The 19,935-nt window shown below is 41.2% G+C and overlaps 1 protein-coding gene across 1 annotated transcript in view; it reads left to right on the forward strand.

Moving 5' to 3' along the window:
- Positions 1–2,321: 2,321 nt before the first annotated feature.
- Positions 2,322–19,935, forward strand: part of LOC309404900 (TBC1 domain family member 30-like) — a gene marked incomplete at its 3' end in the record, with an annotated part of 29,146 nt that continues 11,532 nt past the window's right edge. The window contains exons 1-7 of the mRNA XM_081999544.1: positions 2,322–2,861; positions 8,790–8,851; positions 9,247–9,312; positions 12,511–12,636; positions 13,819–14,004; positions 17,556–17,724; positions 19,168–19,336. Of these exons, the coding sequence (XP_081855670.1) occupies positions 2,465–2,861; positions 8,790–8,851; positions 9,247–9,312; positions 12,511–12,636; positions 13,819–14,004; positions 17,556–17,724; positions 19,168–19,336 (1,175 nt within the window). The 5' untranslated portion in view covers positions 2,322–2,464. The remainder of the gene's footprint in view (positions 2,862–8,789; positions 8,852–9,246; positions 9,313–12,510; positions 12,637–13,818; positions 14,005–17,555; positions 17,725–19,167; positions 19,337–19,935) is intronic.

Below are 19,935 nucleotides of genomic sequence, written 5' to 3' on the forward strand. Positions count from 1 at the left end.
AGAGATACCAAATGAGGAGGTAAGGTTTTTCAGAAAGTGACTCTGTGGGGGGGGGAATAAATGAACTATGGGGGGGGGAAAAAAGGCAGAGTCTCAAGTTGATTATTACAAAATATGTGGAACTGAAATATCTGAGATAGCCAAAACACTTTGATCCCCCCCAAATCCTTTCTGAGCATCATCTGTCTTGTCAGTAATTGCAGGTGAGGACTTGTGGACATGGCCAGACCTCTCTGCATTGGTGGATCAAACTAGATTCATGATGGCTGGTGACATGTTTGGGTTCAAATTTGTTGCATTTTAACCACCTTGGAACTATGTTGATTTGTCTGAAATTTCCCCTTTGTTGGAGACTATTCACAGCTTAATCATGGTGAATATGGTGAAATTATACAAGCTGCTGACATGTGGTGTCATGCTTAGATGTCTGCAAGTCAGGGAGTAGTGCAGAACATGTCTTGGCACAGGCAAATTAGAGTCTTTGCCTGATCAGTGGTTAAAATCTGATGCCATCCACTTTTCTAGAAGCTAGGCTCTTCCCCTTAAGGTATGTACGTGTGCGCTTAGTGGGAGGCTCATCTGTGTCTTTAAAATCCATTTGTGCTAATGATCCAGTGAGTTACCACACCCATTAGTATGGCTTGGCTTCTTAATTTTGTCTCCTGAAGTTAATTTTTGTGTTTTTTTCTTAAGAGTAGTGTTGCATTAACTGTCTGGCATTTGGGTAAGCTCCCTAATGGTATGCTGGTCCTTAGAAGTAGCCATGTCCGACGTCAAAGAATGATTGTGCTGATTGTTTCCAGTTTTCTTATAGAGTGACAAGATGACATGTAGAAGTAGCTGTAATGAGGATACCAAATTCTCACTTCAAGAGTTGGTTATCCTCATCAGCTGAATACTGATGTCGGTCTTAGAGCTAATTTGTAATTGTTTAAAAATTGAAGGTAACATATGATTAGGTACAGTTTAGTGGGATGACTGATTCTCACTGTATGGATAGCATGTGGTTTGTGAAACTTGGCTATGGCTCCTGAGACTTTGGGCAACGGTGTGTTGGGTTAGCCAGTCTTGAAACAATCCAAGAACAGTGTGGTGCTATTTGTGTATGGTGCTCAAGGAAGAGGAGATTAAATTAGAGAGATTACATGGTTATTTCTGTATTTAAATGTTTCTGTTACAGTCCCATTGGTACAATCTGTACGCCTAGGGAGATTAATTCATTTCAAATTTGATGCTTTAACCACTAAATCATCATCTCTTTCTGGCACTGAAATAAAGTGATTTCATCATCTACATCAGCAGGGAAGTGTCACCTTTGTTAAAAAAAGAACCACCGACACACAGACTTAATTATCTATTCAGAGTGCAAGCTAGCAGCTCAAATGTAGTGACTTTTCTCCAAAACTGAACCAGATATTTAGAGGCATGCTCAAAATCACACTTCTCTGAAAACTTAACAGTAACTTCTAAAGATAGCTATAACTGATCTTAAAAAAATCTTGCTTCTGTGGTTTATATTGTGTATCTTTTATATAATTGGCTTTGCTGCTTCTCTGTTGCCAGTTTTCTCCTATCTTTGTGCTGTGGCTGAGGAAAAAGATCTTTTTAATAGAGGAGCAAATTGTTGTTTCAAAGCTACAGATGTTGGCAGGTAGACTCAAGCTTCTGGTAGCTCGGTCTTTGAGCCTGACTAATGTGGTGTGACAGATCTGCTCTCCTTCCACAGAAATGCTGAGTTATTTAGATCATAAAAGCTATCATTATTTCAAATACTTTTCCATCTTGTCAAGCAAATCACTAGTTTGAAATTCTGTATCAAACCCCTTTTAAGATGCTGTTAGGTCAAATAGTGCTGGAAAATGCAGCTAATAAAATGCTGTTGAATAGCTTCTTTAACTATTTAGTGCATGGCACGTCATTAGTAAGTGCAGTTGCAGTTTAGATTCATAGAAAAGGCTGTGATTTTTACTTGAGGATGTTCAAAGTCTCTATGCTGGAGACAGAAACAGAGAAACTGTGCAGCCTGTGTGCTCGTGCTGGAGCTGACCGTGAGCAGCCCTGGCCGCAGGACCTGACCCCAGCCTGCCCTGGCACTGTGAGATGCTGTTACATCCATCGCTCTCCCCTTGTTCCATGGTCTGGGTAGCGCCTGTGGGACTCCTTCCCTGGACACCTTTTTGAAAGGGACAGCAGGACTATTAGGCCAGAATCCCACGTGAGGGGTCTCTTTGCTGGATGTTTAGCTCATTTCATTCTCGGCAGAAATTTCAGTGTTGCCCCCCTGTTAACAGGTGGCAAGAGAGACGTGTCAGTACTGCATGTGTTGGGTGAGCTGTCTGCAGCTGGCCTGGAGCCCTTTGCCGCCTGGGCTCCCTTTATTTCTAAGGGAGCTGCTGCTCCCCTTCGCCTGCTGCATCCCAGGTGGTGCTGGAGGAGGAGAGGCTGCTGGTGTACTTAGGCAGTGATGCTAGGATTGTGGGCGGGAGCAACCCTTTTTTTTTTTTTCCTCTCCCTTTCTCCTCTCCCCGTCCTCCCTCTTCTCTCTCGCACCTCGACTTCGCTGTCTCTGCACTGCAGATCCCCGCTAGCCAAGAGGGCCGCCGCCGCGCAGCCCGGCCGGGGGCAGCCCGCCCCGCCATGCCCCCTGCCCCGCCGCCCTAGGCCGAGCCTGGGGTACGGCGGGCGGCGGTCCGGGACTGCCATGCGGCAGGACAGGCTGACGGGCTCGCTGCGGCGCGGGGGGCGATGCCTGAAGCGGCAGAGCTCGGGCGGCGGCGTGGGCACCATCCTCAGCAACGTCCTCAAGAAGCGCAGCTGCATCTCCCGGACGGCGCCGCGCCTGCTCTGCACCTTAGAGCCAGGTAACCGGCTCCCCCCGCCTGGGAGACGAGGCGGCGGCTGCCGCACTCCCGTAAGCGGCTTAGCGGGGAGGGAGAGCGCCGGGCTCCGGGCCGCCGCCTCCCCGCGGAGGCGGCTCGGCGAGGAGGACGCGGCCGGAGGGCGATGAGGGCCGCGGGTAGGCGCGGTGGGCCGGGGTGGAGGGAGGGGGGCGGCCGCGCCCGGCACCTGCCCGAGGCAAATGGCCGCGCCTCGTCGCCCGCCGCTGCGGCGCGGGCAGCCTCGGCGGGGCCCGGCCTGCCTGAGGTGCCGTGGTCGCGGCCTGAGGCGCGGCGGAGTGTTCGGGGCGCGGCGGCCGAGGCGCCGCGGGTCCCGCCCGGACTGGGCCCGCCATAGCGCGGGGGAGCGGGGCCTGCGAGGCCGCCCTGGGCTGGGGAGCGGGCGGAGGCAGCAGCGCCGGCGGGTGCGGGGCCGGCCCGGCGGGGAAGCCGGGCCGGCCCCGGGCGGGAGGCCGGAGGCGTCCGTGGGCCCTGCGAGGAGACAGCGCGCTGCCCCCTTCCCGGGGCGCTCCTCCCGCTCTCCACCCTGCGCCGGATCCCGGCTCTGCCCTTCAGCTCTCCCGTCCCCTTTCCCCGCCGCTCCTGCCCGTTGTGCCGTTTGTTCGTGGTCCCTGCTGTCTCCCTCCCCTCCGCGCTCCCCCCGGGCCACGGCTTTCCGCCAGCTTCTCCCGGTCACAACCCCCATGGCCCAGCCGCCGGGGCTCTGCGGTCTCCCCTCAGCCTGGCCAGACCTTTCCCGCTAAACCTCCTAACTCTCGCCTTGCCGGAGACCCCTCCTCCCGCCCAGCCTTTGTCTGCGGTAGGGTGTTGTCTAAATTCGCAGCCATGCCTTTCCTAACGGGGAAGGCATCGGCTCTGCGGCTACTTTTTCTGGATCCCGCTTTACTGCCGAGATCTGTTAAGGACCAGGTGGTCAGTCAACAATGTGTGTTTGCTCCAGGGAGGTGGGTTCTCAGCAGAAGCACTGATGGGTGATCATTATTGAATGCTAGATTCTAGGTGCCTGCCATCAAAGTTCTAGATCGTTTGGGTTTTTTTAATGAAGTATTGGAAATTTAAATTCAATTTACAATGCTAGAGCTGTCACTTGTAGCTAAAATGTTGTTGATCTGTTGTCTAATCCTAGGCATTTAAAAAACATGCAAGCCTGAGGTCTACTGAAACAGAGCAATGGAAAGAAATGTTAAGATTCAGTTTCCCATTGTAGTAGCTGAGTGTCTGTCAAGCAGACAATGCTGACTGCTGCTGTTTTTGAGATGTATTTCGGATGCTATTATTAATAAAGTCTCAGATATATTCTGGTATAGTTTTATGGCGTTGCTGTTATCAAGGAGATTTCCTGACTCATTTCTCACAGACCCCTGCCTCTACAGTCGTCTGTAGGTAATGATGTTGTCTGGACAATGACATTCTTTTACTTACGCTCCCACAAAGACCAGGAGAGATGATCAGAGGTGTAACCACGAACGCCATAGTCTTAAAGCTAGGAAATCCCACTGGGTTGGGATTTCCATTTTGTTCATGTGTAAGTAAATACAATAACGTCATTCAGGATACATACCTTCAGAGAGTGACAGAGACGGGGCATCAAAAATGAGCTCTTAAAAAATAAGCTGAATGAAGATTCCTTCAGATTTTCTTAGTGTCTGTATCAGCTGTTTGTATTGAGAAGTTTCTGTAGACTTCAGATTTTAGATGTGCTTTGATACATCCCAGTGAGATCTGGCTCCTGACAAAAGTGGTTTCACGCAGAGTTACTCAGAATGTTACTTTTATTTTTCATTTTACAGATGAAAACCTACATTTGGAGATAAATTACAAGGCAAGGCTAAGAATCTTCCCAAAACAACAAGAAACAATAAGGTGGTAGTTTACATTGCCACTTTTTTCCCCAAGTTTGGACTCCCACTGCACACAAAGCTGCTTTAGGCATTTTTCCTCATTTGTTTTCAATAAAATATTTATTGGTTTTCCATGGGAGCGGTTTCAACAACTGCTTTTAAGTATAGCCAAGAACCTACACTGATATCCTTTGTAAGTTTGAAGCTATGGCTTTATATCTCACGTACGTGCATCAGAACAGATCATCTTCCTATGCTTTTTCTGGTTTATTATTTCTGAAAAAAGTTGAAGACTCTGCCCCACTCTTTTGTTTAATGTGAGTGGAGATTTGATTCCTTCACCCAGGTGCTTGGCTGACCCACAACGTTTTTTCTCCCCTCTTGTAGCTCTTTATGTGGTCCTGTGCTACAGTTTGCTAGTGTTTGTGAATCCTAGGGGTATAATTTTCCCTCTTGCAGCCTTTTGTTGTCAGGATTCATCGTGTATTTTACATGGAAAAGCTAACGGGACTGGCTTTTGTGAGGTTTTATCTTTCTTTTTTATACCTTTTATTTTTTAAATAACTTTTCCACAGCTGTTTCTAGTGACCTGGTTGCGAGGGCATTGAACAGGCCTTACTTTGGCATTTCCCTACCCTTCAGAAGTTTGACTGGTTCCAAATATATGTACCTTTGTGTATGCTTATATTTGTGGAGCTAATAATTCATGTATGTTCCCAACACATTCCTGCTTACATGACTTAATATACTTTTTAGGTATGAAGCATCAGTTGAAAGTGTATGAACTGGAGGTGATACTTAATATGTCAAATGACACTATAGCCTGGCTGGCTTGATGTGAAAGAGCTGAGTTGTACTGACAGCTCTTACAGTCCCCAAGAGTAGGAACTATCGCTGTGTATGTGGTATGTTTCTGCCAGGCAGTCCATGCAGAGGAGCTGGGAAGAAAAGTTCCTATAAGGCTCTAAGGGGTCTGTTCTGCAAAGAGCAAAAATAACGAAGAGGAATGTGTCCCAGAGATGGAAGATTGACAAAAAGGGGAAAATCCAGTGAAAATGGATGTAGAAGGTCGGTGGTAGGGTTGGATAGGTGTGAGGTACAGAGGGGGGAAGAAGCCATCAGGGAATCTAAGTTAGTTTGTGAGGAGAAGGCAACTGAATATAGAATTAAAGGGAGTTGCTGGTAAGGTGCAGCGGATGATGGAAGTGTAAGGGAGAAAAGATAGTATGTGGAAGGAGGCCCTGGGGAAAGGCTGGTGATGATCCAGGCAGAAGTGGACAGGATCAAAATGACAGGACTGAGTGGGAGGGGGGGAAAAAAAAAAAAAGCAAGCATGTGCAGGGGAGGGAAATTTCTGAGGAAAAGGGGAACAATGGAGGTAGGAAGATTTGGGAAACCAAGAGAGGTTGGAATACAGGTAGGCACTAATTTCTTTGAAGCTCTAAAGTCCATAAGCAAATTCAGTGAAGAGTTCAGAAACTGTACGTAGCAAGATGGTTCTTGTGCCAGAAATAACTAACGGGAAATGAGGTGCTGTTCCCAGCTTGCTGCTTGCCTTCCTGCAGATGCCCTGGGAAGTTCCTGGGTGGGTATAACCTTTCCTTGTTCTGTCTGTAATGTTTGTGTTGCAGCTTTTTTTTTTTTTTTAATTTGCTTACTTGCTGTATTTTTATTGAACAAGGTTGTAATTTTTTGGTTTTAGGAATGTAAATTCTTTAAAATGGGTAGGAATGAGGAACCATTCCTGTGGCTCACTCCCCATGGCTCTTCCCCTCCCCTGTCACAAAACCACTACATAATTTGATTTGGGAATATTTCTAACTGCGAACAAATAAGGGGACACAGACTCCATGGCTTCTACAAGAGTATAAATGCTAGTGCATGGCCTGACTGAGAAGTTCCTCGCGATACTGAAGAGAGTGCACCGTGTAGTCTGGTGTTACCACATGATGTTATTCTCATTTCTAGTACTTTTCACACCTGTCTCAATTGTCTGCCATGATTTAATAAACTTTTGTAGATGGAAGTACAAGGGTCTCATTTCAGTCTTATTTTATCAAGAGAGACAACTCTCTGGGCCCCATGTGAGCTCCCTGGTCATGATGTTCATGTAAATGACAGACATGTTTTGCCTTTCTCTGAGGTTCTATCTTACTGTGCTTGATCTTTTGCAGACTTATCTGTCTCTGCTCGCGTCTTTCTCAGGAAGCTTATAAGGCAAAGAGAGATGTTGTCACTGGGATCTTTAAGTCTTAGAAAACTGTGAAGTGATTAATAGTTGGCTGCTGAGTTGGAAATGAATACATGATTCTTTTGGAAGGCTTCTTTGCTACAAGGCAGGGTTAGATAACGTGTCAACATCTATTAGCTTAACAAAAGGAGTTCTTGGTCATGATGTCTTTTTGTATGTATTAGGGTTTTACAGTGCTTACCACTAGATTGATCGGGAATGAGACACCTTTTTTTGCATTTACAGCAAACATGATACAATTTCATCTTAGTAGGTTACTGGCATTGTTACATTGCTTTGAATATTAAGAAGAGATTCATCTATTAGGAGTCCCTGCTGAGTGCCATAGAGTTATGGGGAAGAATACTAATAAACAGTTACTTCCAGGAATAACTGTTAATCCTTTACTGTTTTTTGAGACATTCCTATTATGGTTTTAAGCTTTTATTTTTCTATATCTGACAAATAATGTCTTTTAAATCTGAAGCAGGGAAATGAAAGCACCAATTCCCAGGTCTCAGTGATGCAATTCTAAAATGCTGAAAATCTAAACAATATTGGGGTTTGTGTGAACTTTCTTTCTTTCTTTCTCTTCCCTGTCCCCTCACCAGCTGGGGGCGGGGGGGCGGGAAGCCTTGAAGGCTTTGTCTTTAAATATATATTTATCAGGCAGTAAAGCTTTTAAATTGCTTATCGCCACTTCAGTATGCAAGTGCTGAAAGGCATTTTACGTTCCATAACTAGCAAATGCCACTATGGTTTGGGTTTGTCAGACTCACAGGCTTAATCCTCCAAAGCACTGAGTACTACTGGTGAGTTGATTAGCATGGATTTTATATGCTTAAAACCTTGCATTAAAGGTTAAAGATTAAAATCTGGGTTTTATATATACAGCTATTAAAATATACATTAAAAATGTTTGGCTTGATATTATAGTAAGTCAAGAAGCTATGCACAACATCATTTTAAATATGGAGCAATACATGGTCTTAAATTAGGGGAGAAAAATAAAGAAAGGCTTTATTCTTTATGCCAGAAGACTTGAGGGAGGGGATGTGCTGCGACGCGGTGTTCAGCACCTGAGCTCTGGACAGCGTCATTTGAAGGACTAAACGCCTGCACGTTCAAAATGTGGGATATAAAGTAAATTAAAAATGTTACTCCTCTTCGTGTTATGGCATATTCCGGTGCCATAGTCAGGATCCAGTGTAGGCCAAACTTGAAATACTAGTATTTTATTTAATATTGTATTTTATAGACTATTAGCAGGCTTTATTAACTATTAAAATAATTTGCTCATGTGGCCAAAATAAAATCTAAGCTTACGTGTGAATACTGACTGAATGTGCTTTATGTTCTGAGGAATTATAAAAAATTTGATATTCTGAGCAATAAAATAATTTCAGCACTGAAAACTTAGAAATGAGGTTTGAATGATTTAACATCAAGAAATTGATATAGGTGGAAAGAAACTGTTTGTCTCTATACTTTTTTTTTGTGGATGCATATGATAGTTTGCAGTGTACAAATATAGTTTGTAGAGTAGTGAACTACATGATTTTTAGTGAAGTGAGTTGTGCTAAACTACATCATTAAAGAGTGTATTACTGCATTTTAAAAACATTTTGTCCATGTACTACTTACCATGTGCCTCGAATCCAGTGTGAAGACAAGAATTCGCAGAAACAGTGAATCAACAAACTACAACAGTAGCTGTTGAAACATGTAGCTGAAATCTTGTGTTCTATTTCAATTTTTTTTTTCCTTCTGAGCTAAAGGAAAATAATGACTATGATTATTTTTTTTCCTTTTTGTATCTAGGGATTGATACAAAATTGAAGTTCACCCTCGAACCATCTTTAGGTCAAAATGGTTTTCAGCAGGTAATTTGATTAATTTTTCTCTTGAGTTTATGAAGGACTGGGTTCTCTTCAGTCAAGGTACTTGCCCTAATTCAGAAGTGCATCTGCCATCATAATGTCAGCATATTATTTGCAATTGCATCAAGAGCTGTTCCATTAGTATTTGGAAAATATAATACACTTTCATTGTTTACTCCAATATCTCGTAAGTCTTTGTGTCCCAGAATATTTTATTTTTGTTATACTATTAGGTAATTAATCTATATTTTCCCTGTGAGTGAATTAAGCAGTTAAACTCTGAAATGTATGCAGTAAAATGAAATGAATATGCATATCTGCAGCTCTGTAAATGTTGCTATACTGTTGTGTTAAACTAATGGTGGATTTTATACATTTTTGTATGCTTTTGTTTTCAGTGGCACGATGCGCTCAAAGCGGTGGCTAGATTGCCGACAGGCATACCGAAAGAATGGCGGAGAAAGGTAGGTAGACCTGTATGCTTTGTGGGACACAGTGCCTGTGGGTTTCTCAGGAGAGGTGAATGACATCAATATTATCAGTGTTTTCTAAGCAAATATTTGGAAGCTTTAAATTCTAGTGGGGATTTTTTTCTAGTTTACATTCTTCAGTGATAACCTCACAGGGCAGCTGGAGAGCCTGATGAGACAGGTAAAGATGGTGTTTTCAATAGTCAGGCTCTTTCTACTTGAGGCTTAGGTAACTTATTCTGCTGCAGATGTTATTGCTTCATTCTGTCAGTCTCAAGGAATTGCACTGTTGAAGCTGCCCTCGCAGCTGACAACCAGCTGAAAGGAGAGCAAATCTCCAGTGTAGGCTGTCATACTTACGAAGGTGAAGTTGATAGATGCTAGTGCTGACAAGAATGCTCATAGAAACATTTGATGGGGGAAAGGCAGACTGCCTAAATTAGGGCAGTTCAGAGTCAGAAGTGATGTAGAATGGTAGAGTGTGCCATTAATGAGAAATTGCACTGAGGTAGTGTTGTAGGAAAGGATCCAGTAGGATTTTGCTAAACTTACTTTATTTCTTTCTTTAACCATGTTTGAAGTTCCCTAGCCTAAAAAAAGGCAGGTCTATTCATCTTTTCTATAAAACTCAGTCACGCGATCTCAGCTTTAAAAATGTGATTTTAATAAAAAGAATGTTTTTAAGGCATTATAAAGTATATGTGGTTCCATATATTTTTGATGCATCAGATTTCCTTTTCCTGTTTTCATTTTGCTATCTTTCCAAACTGAACTGTTCCTCTCATACAAATCAGGGGGAAAGGAAATGGAAGACTTATAGTGGCATTGTTTTCCTCACACCACTATGATTTTATTTTTAAGCTACAACTCCAATGAATCATTATATCCATCTAACAGCCTTTTTTCTTTCCTGAAATAGTCTTTTCCCACACTCAAGTAAGTCTCTCAGGCATTTTTCTGTGGTATGTGAATGGCAGAAGTCATAGAATCACAGGATGGTTGAGGTTGGAAGGGACCTCTGGGCCTCATCTAGTACAACAAGCGTGACCAAGCTGGTTGCCCAGGACTGTGTCCAAATGGCTTTTGAATATCTCCAAGGATGGAGACTCCACAGCCTCTCTGGGCAATATGTGTCAGTGCTTTGTCACCCTCACAGTAAAAAAAGTGTTTCCTGATGTTTGGACAGAGCCTCTTGTGTTTCACTTTGTGCCCTTTGTCTGTGGTCCTGTCACTGGGCACCATTGAGAAGAGCCTGGCTCTGTCTTCTTTTTACCCTCCCTTCAGGTATTTATATACATTGATAAGATCTCCCATGAGCCTTTTCTTCTCCAGGCTGAATGGTCCTAGCTCTCTCAGCCTTTCCTCATAGGAGAGATAGATGCTCCAGTCCTTTAATCCTCTTAGTGGCCCCTTGTGGACTCTCTTCCGTAGTTCTGTATCTCTTTTGTACAGGGGAGCCCAGGACTGGACCCAGTGCTCCAGGTGTGTCTCACTAGGGCTGAGCAGAGGGGAAGGATCACCTCCTTCAACCTGCTGTCAGTGCTCTGCCTGATGTTGTTGTCTGCCTTTGACACAAAGGCACCTTGCTGCCTCATGGTCAACTTGGTGTCCACGAGGACCCCCTCCTCTGCAAAGCTGCTTTCCAACTGGGTGATCCCCAGCATATACTGGTGCCTGGAGTTGTTCCTCCCCAGGTGCAGGACTTTGCACTTCTCCTTGTTGAACTTCATGAGGTTCTTGTTAGCCCATTTCTCCAGCCTGTCAAGGTGCTCTTGGGCTTATCAGCCACTTCTCCCAGTGTTGTGTCATTAGCAGACTTGCTGAGGGCATGTTCTGCCACATCATCCAACTTGGACATCTGTCTTTTCCTTCTCATTCTTCCCATCTCTGTGTTTGCTCACACATGACCGTATGATGCTAACCAAAGAAGTAGTGAAAAGACCACATCCTTTTTCTTAACACTGCCATTCCCTGGTTTCCCAATGATTTTAGATTGATACTAAAATGCAGGAAACATTTTGTGTTGGCAGCATGCTGATTGCCTCCTTTGCTGGCAGCAGAAGGAGCAGGGTGACATCTGCATTATTGCTGTGGCATGTGACATTTGTTTTCTGGAGCTGGCAGAGACAAAGAATCCAGTTGAACAGCATCAGTAGGATGTCAGTGGTGCCAAAGGCTGCTGGGTGGCAGAACAGCAGCATTCCTCTGCAGGGGTAGCTTTGCAGAAGTGTGGGAAGAGACATTTAAATGCAGAAAACGCAAGATTCTGGGAGCTGTCTATAAATTCCTTCATCATGCAACTATCTTGGTGTTTAAATCTGTGGGAAGTGTCTGAATTGTTTTTCTCACTTGAGTGAGTTAACGGCTGATATAAAACTCACCCAACTTGCTTTCATGATTTCTTTCAATTTCCTGAAGAGAAAGATCCTTTATTGTTACTTATTGTCATTGTATGATCTGTCTTTCATGGTTCAGTAACTTTTAAAATGTTTTAATAAAGGTTCAGACTTTATCTTAGATACAGATGCATAGATCTGTTCTGGTAATTTATTAAGCTTTACAAAAAGTCAAAATGTTTGTTTTCGGAACTCCCTGTAGCACCAACAGTTTAGGAAGACCTCTTGTAAGAATGTATTACTCTGATCCAAGTGATACTTTCAGATCAATCCCAAATGGTTAATACTAGACGCTATTTCTTCTGCAAAGTTGATCAGAAGAGACCTCTGGTAAAGAGAAGCACCACTATATTTTTTTTGTGGGATTTCCAGGAGATGGATCCATAGCTGAATTTGAGGAAAGCCTGCAGCAGTGTTACCTTTTATAAAACTCCTTGCTGGTTATGAGGTTAGAAGGGCTGAACTGACAAAGAGGGTCCTTGCAGGAAAGTGTGCTTCCATCTTGGAGGGTCCCTGTGGACTCAGGTTCTGGCAAGGGACTTGCATCTTTGTAAGCAGTTCACAGACCTGGACACTTAATGCTAACTGTTTCCTTCCTTTCTGTTTTAGGGAGCAAGGTATCACTTTAATTGTGCTAAAATTGTTTTAGAAATAGTCCTCTTCTGCGTATTTCAAGTCTAGCAGCAGATCACATATGGGTGAAGCTGATGAGGTTCATCTAACAGTATATTTCAAAACTGTTCATATTTTATTTGAGAAATAATTCATTTTGTTGACTTGCTTTGTGTATTCCTAGGTTTGGCTGACCCTAGCTGATCAGTACTTACACAGCATAGCCATTGACTGGGATAAAACCATGCGTTTCACATTCAATGAAAGAAGTAATCCTGATGATGACTCTATGGGCATCCAGATAGTAAAGGTAGCCAGCTAACTTGTTATTTTATTTTAATTTTTTAATGAAAAGTTGAAGGTGGATTTTTTTTTTTGTTTGGATGGGTGTTTTTTTTTTTTTTTTTTTTTTAGTGGATAGGATTTGGATTTATTTTGTTCTCTGCAACTGCTTTGGCAAAAATTACATCTTAATTCCCTTTGGTCCATGCAAATTATTTCTTTGGCTTCTTTGATCCTTCTTCTCCACTGGTGTGGTTAGTGTTAGCTGGGAAAAAATTGCTATTACTGATTTCTTTTGCCCTATTTCTACTTTTTTTATTTTAAAAGAAATACTGGAGTTTAATGGAGGAAGGAACATAAGTGTTTATTTCTTCTCTATAAGTAAGCACAAATGTTTGCTGGGATTAAAAAGTATATTTATAGCAATTATAATTGCATATAGCAATTAAGCATTTTTTAGTTATTTCATAGGAATGAAACACCTTTGTCTATGTATATTTCTTAGCTAATTAACATTTAATATTTAAAGCAGTGGGCAGTTTTAGGGAAGAGCTTAATAGATCTGTATTGCTGTGGTGACTTAAATACTAGTCTGTTTACCCATTTAGGAGGCATTACTCTATTTAGGAGAGATTGTGTTCTATAGTCATCTTAATTAGAGAACGTGGAGTAAAATACTTTGTGTTCCTGATTATTACAATTGTCATCTGTACTTGGTAATTTAAGCTTATTGATATTACTTATGAAACATTGAGCATTGTAGTACATGTTTTGCCTTTCACTTATAAATTGCTTAAATCTCAAAGACACAGTTTCTGGTTTTTTATGTTTTGAAAACTTAGTTGCCTAGTAGTTCTTTTATACTTCAATAAAAACAGTTGCTTTTTTTTGTTCAATTAAGCAGCTGTTATGTCTTGCCTCTTTGAAATCTAGATATCTGTTAATATCTTCTGTGACAACTTCGTATGAACATCTTTTAGGTAACTTGTTTACTTAAGAGCTTGCTGAATCTATTTCTCTTCAGTAAGCTAAGGATTTACAGATTAAAAAGAAACATTGGCATCAACTTTGGGAGTATGTGTTGGGAGGGTGGAGGTGGAAGGAAAACTGGGGCAGGCAGGAGAACTAAAGGGGGAAGGAAAATGCACATCTCTGTTCTTGTCTTTGTTTGTTTGTTTGTTTGTTTGTTTTTTCGTTTTCCTTTTTACAGGACCTTCACCGAACTGGTTGCAGTTCTTACTGTGGCCAAGAGGCTGAGCAAGATCGAGTGGTATTAAAACGTGTTTTGCTGGCTTATGCCAGGTGGAATAAATCTGTTGGCTATTGTCAAGGATTTAACATACTAGCTGCACTTATTCTGGAAGTAATGGAGGGCAATGAAGGGGATGCCCTGAAAGTGAGTAAAATTTTTTTTTTTTTTTTCAGTGTTGAAGACTGCTTTTACTTAGTTAGCTTTAGAATAAACCAGTGTGTGAATTTTGTAGACAGCCTAAGCGAACAGGACTCCTTTAAAGGAGTTAACCAATTTATATCTGCAGATTGTTTGTTATCCTGTCTGAGCTAACATGAACAGTTTGAATATTATCACTGTTAACATTTTTTTTTGAAACAGAAACAGATGAGGGCTTGGCCATAATAAAAATAAATGGGAACACTGCTACTGACTTTAGAATATCTTATCCCATAATCCCAAACCTGCTTCCAAACACAATAGGTAGCTGAAACCTTCAGATTCCATTATCAGTCTCTTGTGTGGCAGTAGCATGCAAGGCAGTTAATAAATGTTGCATTTTAAAGCAAATTTTAGGAAAACACAAAATAAATATTTAAAATGAAAGTAAATCACTTTGAAGCTACTTTCTGGGCTACATTAGTCATACAGTGTTTTATTTTTTTATTCTATTTAATAGAAAGCGTAATGAAATCTGTGTCAGAAAATGGAAATGCAGCTTACTACAGGAATGTGTTTTAAGATTTGCCAAGATCATGTGCAAATTTCCTGAAGTAAACTTGCTCATATGTATGAGTTGGGGTCAAATTACTAAAAGATGACTGATTCTCGACATATTGAGCTGTTTGTTTTGCCTTAGACAATGATTTAAGTATGGTAAATATTTAAATTCACTCAGAGCTCCTATAATGTATAAAACTTGTGGTAGTAGAGTCCAGTTAGCTGGTATTTAATACTTCATTCTAGAGAGCTGCCTGTTGTAACAAGAAGAAAATATACCCTAATGTACCTACTTTATACCAGAGAGTAAAATTTCCTTTTAATCATTCTTGCTAAAAATTTTCTCACTATTTTTAACTAGAATTTGTTACGTTTTATTGTGATCTTATACTGTCCAGAAGCTCCTAAAACACATTATGATAATACAGGAAATACAATTGCCCAAGGTTTATGAAGTCCAAATTGATTATAAGAACTGTGTGCATCTTTATATTATTGGGTTGTCTTTTACTGTGAGTGGTGTCAGGCTCCTTGTGCTAAGGAGATAATGGAGTGGCACCAGACTGCCCGGGGGAGGTAAAGAACTGAAGGCTGTTAGCACCAAAATGGGTATCACCTGCAGAAAATAAGAATGGAAAATAGTCATGTCTTTTTCAAGCTTAGCGTGTGGGCTTTGCAGGGTTGGAATTTCCCCAGAAGAGAGAGGGAAAAGGGAAGGATAAAAAAAAAAAAAAAAGGAGTGGGGGGAGGAATTGGGGGTTAGCATGTGGCTGTTTCTTTGCTGTAGTCACTGTGCTAACACAAGTGATGGGTGACTTTGGAACAGCTGCAGAGGCTGTTGCCTGCAAAGCTGCCCTCAGGATTGGATCTATGGGGAAACTATGTTTGGATTATTGCAGAGTCTAGGAATTAAGGGAGCAAGGGGATTCTCCAGGCTTGCCAGTCAGGTCCCCTTTCCGGGAAGGGCATTATAAACAGAAGCTCTGTGTCTGGGAAGTGTCTCCCAGAAGCTGCGAAACAGCTGGTACTACTGACACCATGGGGTTTTAACAGCACAGGACCCAACATGGTAGCTTCAGTGAATGTCCAGCCAAGGATGCTTGAATCTTCACTAGTTAAGGCAGGCATGTTTAAGATAAATCCTGAAGACACCTCGAAGTTAGCCTACTGAAATCAGCTAGAAAATCACAGCTTGCATGTGTAGAACCTATAGAAGTACGTATAAAAGTCTCATAGATACTGAAACTTAAAAAAACATTTTTTTTTCCTGCACATTATTGTGGGGAAATATTACAAAGTCAAATAATAAAAATAAGTATGTAGAGATGTGTCATGAAGAAAGTATCTATTGCAAACTGGTAAACACGTGAAATTGCTTTTCTAAAAAAGCATTCTTAAAACAATTCACATGTCACTGAAATAGAATGGACTTCCTATGCTCTCATATATCTGAGGTTTATGAACTAATACCATGCAGTGGGAAGGGAGCAAAAACTTTCATAATTTTTTTAAATAAAAATTTTATAAATTTTATAATTTTAATAGATTTTTTTTTTTAAGGTAGGGAGGCTTATGTCATAAGAAATTAATGAAAACACAAATAGCATAGTTGTAACAATGTTGCCATATTAAATTATTCTTCCGTTGGTTGAAATATATCAGAACAAAATAAAGCATATTTTTAAAAGACAATGAGATGTCCCGGTATTCAGTAAAGGTTAGGGAATGCATCTGACAAAATACAAGATTCCAGCTAACCTGTGTACCATGTTTTGATCACCTATTTCCTTACAATCTTTAAAACTTAAGAAAAATAAAAGGCCCCATCAAAAATGTGTAAGAACTATTGATTTGCATGTATTGACTACTGATCTATGTGCTTTAAAACGTGGAACAGAAGACTGTTATTGCCCAAAAAAATCTTGCAAGGACAAGTGGTAGTATGTGGTCACAAGCAATTGGAAGAGAAAAGGAAGCAGTGAGACTATGTAAAGTGATGCTCTTGAAATTCCAGTGTCTGCCAAGCTATTTTTGTGAGCATCTTATAAAAAGAGAGGGGTTGTAAGGAGGATCATTTCCTGTGTATGAAGGTGCTGTGCTCCTCTCAAGCATTAGAGGCTGTATCAAACAGATGATAAGGATGCTCGTTTGAAATTTTAACAAAGGAATAATGGAGAGTTGAAGCAGACAGGATGACCGCATGCAGGCTCTCTGGGTACGGTTTGTAGAGTGGCCATAGAGATTGTAAAAGATACTGAAGTGAAGGTGAGCATCTTCTGTTGGGCGGATGATGTACATCAACTTCAATATATTTCTTTGTTGCATTTGTTTATTCTCAAAAGTTTGACAGCATCCAGTTAATACATCACCACCCCTGTAGTTGAGCTATCACACTTGAAACGGATGTCTGTTTAAAACTTCTCACGCTGCTTAATTTAGCAGCTTTTAAAGTGACAAGATGAAGTGCAGCACACGGTAACACATCACAGTAAAATGTGTGGAGAATGTGTTTTAAAAAACAGTATCTTGCATTTTGGAGAGGGGGCAAAAAAGGTGATTTGGAAGGTCAGTCTTCTAGTTGTGGCAGCTAACAACCAGAGAAGGGACAGTGGAACTTTCCAACAGTGTGGAGAATCTCATAAACACATACAGCATCAGAAGTGCCAAAAGTTGCCTTCAGTTTGCATAACGCTTCCAACCTGGGCATAGCTTACTGTGACATTGATTTCGGTCATTAATGGTTCATAGATTCTGGACAGCTTCAAGAGGCTTTTCCACCTTGATTGCTTGTGGATACCTGGAGTACCTGCGAATGCTTAAAATTATGTTTTCTCCCCATATAAATGGAGATACCAGAGGCATGTGTTGCCACTGGCTCCAAGCCATTCTTTAGTGAACAGAGAATTTTAAAATTCTGTATTTTTTTTTTTCCTGTTATTCCTAGAAAATAACTGTCTCTGTAGGTCCTCCATGATTATATTTCATTTGCCCCACAGATCATGATTTACCTAATTGATAAGGTGCTTCCTGATAGTTATTTTGTCAATAATCTCCGCGCTCTCTCTGTGGATATGGCTGTTTTCCGAGATCTTTTACAAATGAAGCTTCCTGAACTGTCCCAGCACTTAGACACACTGCAAAGAGCTGCTAACAGAGAAAGTGGAGGTAAGTTCAACAGAAAATACTATTAAATTCCCTTTTGCTGTTGTTTCATCTGAGCAGTGGTCTAAAAATACAGTCTTTTAAGTGTTTACATGAGTTTATTGCTTAGAATATATATTTTAAATTGTTAACGTGAAAGATGATGGATTCCATTATTGGTAAGCTTAACATAAACAGGTGGTGCTCTTGAGGAAAAAATAAAGGGGAAATAATTTGGTCCCACCACTAACTTCAAACAGAATTGTATTAACAAGGATATAAAATGTATGGAGTGACAACGCTGTAACACACAGCTTAGTACAAGGGCTACCTTGAAAAGGCTGTTTCTTGCCTTAGTTGAAGATACCTGTCTTACTATTGCTCCCTGTAGTTGCTAGCTTGCATAGCTGTTCTGGGAAGAGTTACAGTGTGAGAACCAATAGTAGCTGGTTAGTATTTCTTCACCTTAGCAATACACAGGTGCAAAACTCAGGACAACTTCTTGGGTTGCTACCTGAAAATTGGCTTTGCACTGTGCTTTTTTTTCTGGTATAGCATTCCCTCTTTTTTTTTTTTTTTTCCCTAACAAGATACAGCTCTTTTATTTGGGAGTGTGGGTTTTTTTGTTAGTAGTTGGTTGGGGTTTTTTTCAGTCTGGAAGCTAAGTGCACCCTGAGTTCCATCTTAGAAAAGATCTGCTACCATGTTCCATGTAAATAAACCGTGACTCTGCCCAAACTGTAAAAAAACAAAGAAAGGGTATCAAGGAAGTATTTGCTGTTTGAAAGTGTTTTCACAGGCAGCAGCCTCTTTGGTCATGGCCTTCAGTGCATCAGTTGATACAAGGATGCACAAAGTATTCTCTGAGCATAGTAAGAATGTAAAACTTCAGAGTTTCAGGCTGAAATAATAACTCTTGTTTGAAACTTAACAAGCCAAAAGGAAAACTGAATGTGTTACAGTCACTTCTGCTAAGCTGGCAGTGCATCAGGATATTAAAACAGTAGGTAAGACTTTACAGAGACAGTCACTTTCACCATCATGTAGATAAAGACTTGTTATTTACCATTTACCATTAGTTACTGAAGAAATGCAGCAGTTTTGGGATTGGTTTGGGTTTTGGTTTTGTTTTGTTTTTTTTAATAAAAGCTTTTAGCTCATATGGCTTTGGGGAAGGAAAAGCAATCTTTCTGGTATAAGAAAAACAAAGGTGGTGTTTTCCAAGGTTTACAGTCCCAAAACAGTGCTGCTACTTAGAGATTTTGCAGTGCAGCAGAATGAAAGGTGACTTCAGTATGTAATTCTTCCATTGCTCTTTTTCTCAGCTTATCTTAGGAAAACTGCAGGCTAACTAAGTTTTGAGCAATAACAGAGGTACTAGAATGTCTGGTGGACTTCAATATGTTGTTTATACTTCTTGTAAAATAATAGTAAATTACACTTACTTTAAGCATCTTTTTTTTTCAGGAGGCTACGAACCCCCACTTACAAATGTCTTCACAATGCAATGGTTTCTGACACTCTTTGCCACTTGTCTGCCTAATCATACAGTTCTGAAGATCTGGGATTCCGTGTTCTTTGAAGGCTCTGAAATCATACTGAGAGTAGCTTTGGCCATCTGGGCAAAGTTAGGAGAGTAAGTGGCCATTTTTATCTGATTTTTCTTTTCAGTATGAGCAATGTGTGTAACTTACGTTGTTCTGAAGAGTGTGTTCTCAATTCTAAACAAGATGCAGTTTTTCAGAATGATTCTGCTTTGAAAAAGCTGCACAAAGTGCCTCCATGGCTTTCACAGAAACATGTGCTTCTGATATGTCAGAATGGGCACTATAATTAATTGACCCTTGCTGCAGGAAATGTCTCCAGTTGTTTGCGTGTGTGTATAATGTCTTCATGCTGTGCTAAAAGGTTGGTTGGATTTTCTAGAACATAGACCTCTGAGGCAGCTGGTAAATAATCTGTGGAAAGAGTATAGAGAGACTTAGGGTCACTAGCTAATTTAGTTGGATACCTGAAGCTGGGGATGTTAATTCCCTTATTTTCACTTAGAGACTTAAGGATTTGAGCCCATTTGCTGTACCCAAGAAAAGAGTTCTGTGTTACGGAGAGAATGATTTAGTGTTACATGGTTCTTTTCTATTAAGGCTGGCCAGCAAATTTCTCTGAAATTCTCTGCTTTTAAGCACATTCTAGCCAAGTTTCTATTATAGTCCTTTATGGCTTTGGAAACTCACC

Source organism: Phaethon aethereus, assembly GCF_964289735.1.
Source record: "Phaethon aethereus genome assembly, chromosome: 1".
In the NCBI taxonomy this organism is placed as follows: Eukaryota; Metazoa; Chordata; class Aves; order Phaethontiformes; family Phaethontidae; genus Phaethon; species Phaethon aethereus.